A 6,727-nucleotide genomic window follows, 5' to 3' on the forward strand; every position below is an offset into this window, starting at 1 on the left:
GTTCAGCCTGAAGAGGAGGCTGAGGGGAGACCTTATTGCTCTCTACAACTACCTGACAGGCAGCTGTAGTGAGACGGGTGTTGGCCTCTTCTCTCTAGCAAACACCGACAGGACAAGAGGGAACGGGTTCAAGTTGCACCAGGGGCAGTTTAGATTGGATATTAGGAAAAACTTCTTCACCGAAAGGGTGGTGAAGTATTGGAATGGGTTGCCAAGGGAGGTGGTGGAGTCACCACCCCTGGACGTGTTTAAAAAACGTCTGGATGTGGCAGTTCAAGATATGATTTAGTGTTAGGGTGGTGTAGGGCTGTAGGCTGGACTTGATGATCTTAAGGTCCTTTCCAACCTTTGATTCTATGATTGTTCTTAAAAAGGAAGAGCAATAATTCAAGCCATGTAATTACAGACTGTCTCTGATTTGTCCTTTATACTGAATAAAGTACACCACCTCCAAACCCTTAAAACATCTAACACTGCACAACCCTATTATCAGGAAATGCTGTTACTGCATCGCACACCTGTACCACCTATTCAGGCAGAATCAGAATACAATGCCTATATACAGGCATACACATTCCAGCAGGGGAGATCCCGAAACACCAACCAAAACATTTTAGCAAGGTAACAGCTATAAACTCAGAATCAACTGTCCTATTACCTTCTTATTCACTGATGTACTGACATTCCTTCCCAATTTCTGTGTGCTTCATCTCATCTCTCTATAGTTTGAAGTAGTTTTTGCCTTTATAGACCGTTTAAAAGAAACCCACTTTTTGGACTATCAGTCAGACACTTCAGGTTAACCTACTCATAAATTCTAATCTATCTTTAAATTAAAGACAAATTAGCTATAGGGCAAATAAATATTTTTAATGCCTTTAATTATGACCTTTGTCATTATAAGCTTCATGACCTTTTATGTATTCACTAGGGGGAAAAAATCAGTGGTATCTTTATCAGTAATTATTCTAACTTTCTTGAGAATAGATAATGTTTTTTCTAGAAGATAATCTCACACTTAACCAGCAAAAAAACCATAAATTATCCTATCTTTCCAGCTTCCAAATCCTTTTTTTATTACAAGAATGCATATGTGTGTACAACACTACCAGAGCACATTAAAAAGTTTATCAATTTACTTTCAGCGTTTGAAATCTCCTGTTGTATAGTAGCTAGAACTTTAAAAACAAATCATCTAAAGCTGATTAACAAGAGGTTAGCTGCATTCACATTTACAACACAGTAATAGAGGCTACTACTCTGCTAGTAGTAATGACATTACCTTACAGTAACAATCATGATGAAGTTTTCAACTGCATGATTAGGTCAGACAAGTTTATTTTGAGGATAATCATAGAACACCTTTATTTTCCCTGCAAAATCTTGTAGCTCCTTAATGGCTTTTATAGCAGCTATCAAATAAAGTTACGAATTTGGTGGGCTTTATTCTAATTCAATTTCAGTTCAGAGGATTCCGAACAGTATATTTCTGAAGCTATTTCCTATCAGACAGCAAATAAAAGGTACATAGTGTTCAGAAATTGAAAATTTGGCCATATTTAATTTTCTTTGCTCAGAGGTATCTACATATACAGACTTGTCATTATCATTCTCATTCAAAATGTTTTTTTTCCTAGCACTTAAAGCAGAGGACAAATAATATATACAAGAAAAAAAGCTACACTAGCCTTTTAAAAAATACAGAACAAATAAAAAGTTGTCTTGATTTTGTGTGCTTCTGCTTCAGGAGTTTACATGGAAGTTTAGTAATGAAGATGACTTTACATGAACTACTTAGGTTTGACCAGCAGTGAGGGTGACCAGTCACTGGAATACGCTGCCCAGAGAGGTTGTGGAGCCTCTAGCCCTAGAGCTATTAAAAATCCCTGAGTAACCTGTTCTGACACTGCTTTGAGAAGGGGGTTGGACTACACCACCTGGTCTCTTCAAACCTGAACTACTCTATGAATCCATATTTTTTTGGTATTGCCAGAGCAAAGGTTATGACAAGTTTTAATCACCAAGTTGCAACTTTGTTGTCTTAGTTCAAGAAAGTGCCATCTTGTACAGCTGAAATGTCAAAGAAGCTCTTAGCCACACAGTTTCCTACTAAGCCTGAATTTGAAGATGCAGCCTTTCCTCAAGCAGGCCAGCTTTTATTTCTTCCTAAAATTTAAATATGCTAGTACCAAACCAATCAAAGCATTCTAAATACGGGCATAAGCATTTATTTTCTTATTTATGAAAGCAACATAGATGGTTTCATCTCAGTTGCCAGTGACAGATGTTAGTTAAAACTAAGCAGAGATTGACCTGGAATGCATCCAGACATCATTAGCAAATTAATACTCATATTACAAGCATGTAGAAATAAGCAAAGACCAGTCTGAAGGCTCAGGCTGAAGTCACAATTCTTGACATAATTCCAATGTTTTCTGCCTCACAGTATTAGTGACGAGAAGAAGAAAGCCTATTGAACTGATTAATAGATTGTTGCAGTCTTTGTAACCTATTCATCACTTTGTTGACAAACTGTAATAGTTCCCTCTTTCCAGAGGAACCAGCCAGCAGTCTTCTCACCAAGAGCCATGTATGCTGAGCATAACAGATCATTAACTATTTAAGCTTGAAATATAACACACGCATTTGATTGCAATTTATTTTTTTATTTAAAAAAGTTGCAAAGCCAGCTAACGTGAACAGGAACGTCTTTTATCTTCTTTGAATAGGAATGCCTGCTAACATATAAAACCGAACAAAATCTGAACAGTTTATACACAAAAAAAAAAATCAGTTAATTTTTTAACTTTAATCAGCTAACCTCAGTAAAAAGTGTTATTTACGAATGTAGGCAGCACTGAAGTTCTTCTGTTTGAACCGTTTGTGTGGTCAATGAACCAGCACTTAGATTTTTATTTGATGCAAAGTCATGGGACATGGAATTAAAGTAAACTAAATAAAAAACAAAAAAAAAAAACACCAACAAACCAAAAACCAAAGTATTACAACTCCATGCCTTTTTACCTTGATGTAAGACATTCATGTCTTCCAGAATTTCTGAGCTCTTCTCTGCCACAAGAAGTAGGCACAATACAGTTCTCATATCTTAATCATACAGGTATTTCAACCAAGAGCTAAACAACTGAACTAGGTATTATTTACAACCGTTGACAGAAACTGTTTTTTCTGCATCTTCCAGTCATTAAAAAAAGAGAAAATAACTGTCAATACTGTCAAACCTAGAACATTTAATCTAGAGCATCTTTTCCTCCTTTACAGCAAGCTCAACTTAACTTTCCGAGGACCAATTGGCCTATCATTCAGTTCGTTAATAGCAGCCATAGCTTCCTCATAGTTTGTCATAGCAACGATGGCATCACCCGAAGGTAATCCTTGTTCATTGTACTGTACAGAAACCGACTCTGGGATCACTCTGTAGCCATAGAAAAAATCAAGAATCTCATTAGGAGTAGCTTTAAAAGGTAAATTTTTCAATCGAATAGGGACAACACGTTCAGAACTGCCACTGAAATTTGCATCTGGCATAAATCTTCCTTCAGGAAAACCTCCCATTTTATTATTCCCAAACTCCATTCTGCCAAAAGGTTCGCCATCACCACCAAAATCCATGAGGGGTGGCGGACCTCTGAAATCCTTAGGAGGGCACATGAAGTCCTCAGAGGGGTGCCTAAATTCAGAAGGATGCCTGAAGTTGCCAGGGGGACCAAATGAATGCATGGGTGGCCCTTGTGGTGGCCCAGATGGTGAACCAATGGGACGGGAAAGCTGACCTCTGTCATATGGATGTGAATGACCCTGCATGTCATTTGGTGCAGACAATGGTACAGTTACACCAAACTTCTGCATCTGGTCTTCAGATATAAGTCTTATCAATACCTCCGTTCCCAAGAATCTCCGACGATTTAAATTTTCTGCTTTCATGGCTTGTTCTTCAGATTTAAACTTCACTAATGCTTCTCCCAGCCCAACTCCTTTGTCATCATAGAGCAAGTAAATATCCTGTTCATCGACATCAAATCTTGCAAAGAACTTCTGCACTTCGATTTTTGACACATCGAACGGAAAATTCCGTACATAAACACAGATCTTAGGTCCAGGATGACCTTCCCGATAACTTTTTTCTGACATGGCCTGTCCAGGGTGATCTCTGTCCTGTGATCTCTTCCTCTCACAAGAATCAATTATTTTCAACATTGACTTTTTTGAAATTGGGAAAATGTAAACTGGACGATTGAGAAGAACCTTTCTATGACATTCCAAAGCAGCCTGATAATCTCTCTCACTCCTTAACATCACAAAGGCATCTCTAGTCCTCCTCTGATGCTTATCTGTTAGAAGCTTGATTTGTTTGCTGCATATATCCAGATCAGGAAAAAAATCTCTCAAATCTCTCTTCTCCACATTAGTAGATAAATTTCTTAAGTGTATGTAATATTCCTGAGTGGGAGATGAACGAGAACGCGTTCTTTGTCTCCTTGGTGATCGTGAATGAGAACGCTTCCTTGAATGCATGTATCCTGAACTTCTTGGAGAACTGTCCTCACGGAAAAAGCGATCAATTTCATTTGGCATTTCGATCCTCCCGCCATATTCAATCCACTGTTCCTCTGTAGATGGGCTAATTTCTATAAACCTCTGACCCATGTATTGTCTGTGGCGTTTAAGTCCTTCTAAGGCATCCGCAGGCGTAGCAAATTTTACCAAGCAATCACCGTTGTTCAAACCATTGCGATGCTTTATCATAATCACTCCATCCACATGTATCCCAGCAAGGAAAGCACGTACTTCATCTTCTGTTGCAGAGTAAGGTATACCACGCAGAAATAAGTAAAGATCATCTGGGTTAAAAGGATGAGAATCCTTTCTGGACTGATAGCTTGATTTAGGAATGCCTATATCACCATGTCTTGTGCCGTTGGTATGGAAACCAGCCTCTGGATGATTTGGTGGACCATAACCAGGTTTACTTATTCCTTTTGGAAAAGCCGTGACTAAATGTGGAATGTCTCCAACACCTGATGGACCAGAACCATTAGTACCTGTTCTTCTAGAGCCAGACATAGTTTCTCGTCCCCCACGGTCAAATCGTTTCCGGCTCATTTCTATCGTATTCTGCATTTCTGCCTTGCTGCTGAGAAAAAGCTCTATGCGTGAGTCCTTGATAAACCCTCCTGAACAGCTCATGGCACGCCGTGCATCTTCATCTGTGGCAAATATAATAAAAGCCTCCCCAATCTCTCCTCCAATAATATGCACACCTCCATCAGGAATATTCAATCCCAAGAAGAAACGACGAATATCTGCAGGACCCGCAACAACAGGAAGCCCCTGTAAACGGATGACTACAGCCATGCTGAGCTCAACCCACAGCAAAAATCACCTGCAGACAAAAAGGTACATGATAGCACGTCTTTAGTACTCGGCTATTACAGTATCTTAACACTTAAGCAGCTAGAGCCTTTTTAATGAAAGCCCTTGTCTCAATCAAGAGAAGGTATGAAACTCACAAGTTCACAAGAACAAGATTAAAACGAGATTCACTGGAAGTTGATTAGTCGGAACAATTAGCTACTGCACCAGCAGTGGACAAGTCTGTCAATATTCCCTATCCTAAGGGCAACAAAATCCACCTAAGTCACTCCTCACCATCCATGATACCTAAAGAACACCTAAAGTCTTTCACAGCATACTGTATGCCAGAGATCCCAGTCCTAAGGAACAAAAAAAAGTCCTGTTTACATTTGAACAGGACACTTGTGATCATAACACAGAAAACAGTGGATGATAAAAAGAGAAAGAAAAAAGGATAACTACGTCACTGGAAAAACGACGTAATTCATCAACAGTGATGGCATTACTGCTTTGACAAGTTGCTCTACCCAGTGATCAGTTCTGTTCAATAACATGTGTTTTCTCAGCATTCAAAAATGTTGTCGCTTTCCTGTAGTCAGAGTATTAACTGCAGCAGCCACATGCAGTCAGGAGAACATATCCTAGTTCCCAGCCACAAGTCTGTTGGAAAAAAGGTCGTGTATGATCGTGTCACAATACTCAGTGAGAAGTGTTAAGCTTTTGGCAGCTTACCTGTTTGTGCTTTGAAGACCTGATAAATTCTGTAAAATCAACTTAACTGTGGAAAGAAAATGAAACATAATTAATGGCTGATATCCGTACTTTGCTTTACATATTGTGCTACACTGCTGCAGCTCATCCATAGCAGTGGCTAATGTTAAAGCCAAGCATGTAATGAACCCACAATTTGGGATACTATGAAGAGTTCCTTCCACGTTCCAAGACGCTATGCACCGCATCTTTCTGTTTCCATTTTAGAAGCAAAAGAAATTCAAAATTTAAGTTGACTTCTGGAAATGATGAAAACACGATGAGATTACTTGGTCATCAACTGTGGCATACTGAACTGTTGAAATTAAACAGACTGACAACATATCGAGGGAAAAACTCTCAATTCTTTTGAGTCCTTGAAAGATGTGTAAGTCCATCTCAAGATTACAGGATGTGTCCATTCTTCTGAAATCCACCTGCTTTCAAAGTTTACAACAAGAGTATGCTACTCCCCAGTCCAGCACTGCACTCAGCAGTGAAGACAATCAAATGAAAGAGCAAAAATATCCAACAAGGAGAAACTTCAGGGAGTACTTCAATTTACAAAGCAAACTTAAGTGTTTTCCCTATGTTTATTGCCTTC

General features: G+C 39.0%; 1 protein-coding gene across 1 annotated transcript; it reads right to left on the reverse strand.

The window, feature by feature from the left end:
• Positions 1-2,649: 2,649 nt before the first annotated feature.
• On the reverse strand, positions 2,650-6,336 carry RBM12B (RNA binding motif protein 12B). The gene is made up of 2 exons (XM_009873406.1): positions 6,106-6,336; positions 2,650-5,401 (listed from the first exon to the last, which is right to left on the reverse strand). Exon 2 carries the CDS (start codon positions 5,371-5,373, stop codon positions 3,274-3,276), a length of 2,100 nt encoding a protein of 699 aa, XP_009871708.1. The 5' UTR covers positions 5,374-5,401; positions 6,106-6,336; the 3' UTR covers positions 2,650-3,273.
• Positions 6,337-6,727: the final 391 nt, after the last annotated feature.

This window comes from Apaloderma vittatum, unplaced genomic scaffold (genome assembly GCF_000703405.1).
Source record: "Apaloderma vittatum isolate BGI_N311 unplaced genomic scaffold, ASM70340v1 scaffold13167, whole genome shotgun sequence".
NCBI lineage: Eukaryota > Metazoa > Chordata > Aves > Trogoniformes > Trogonidae > Apaloderma > Apaloderma vittatum.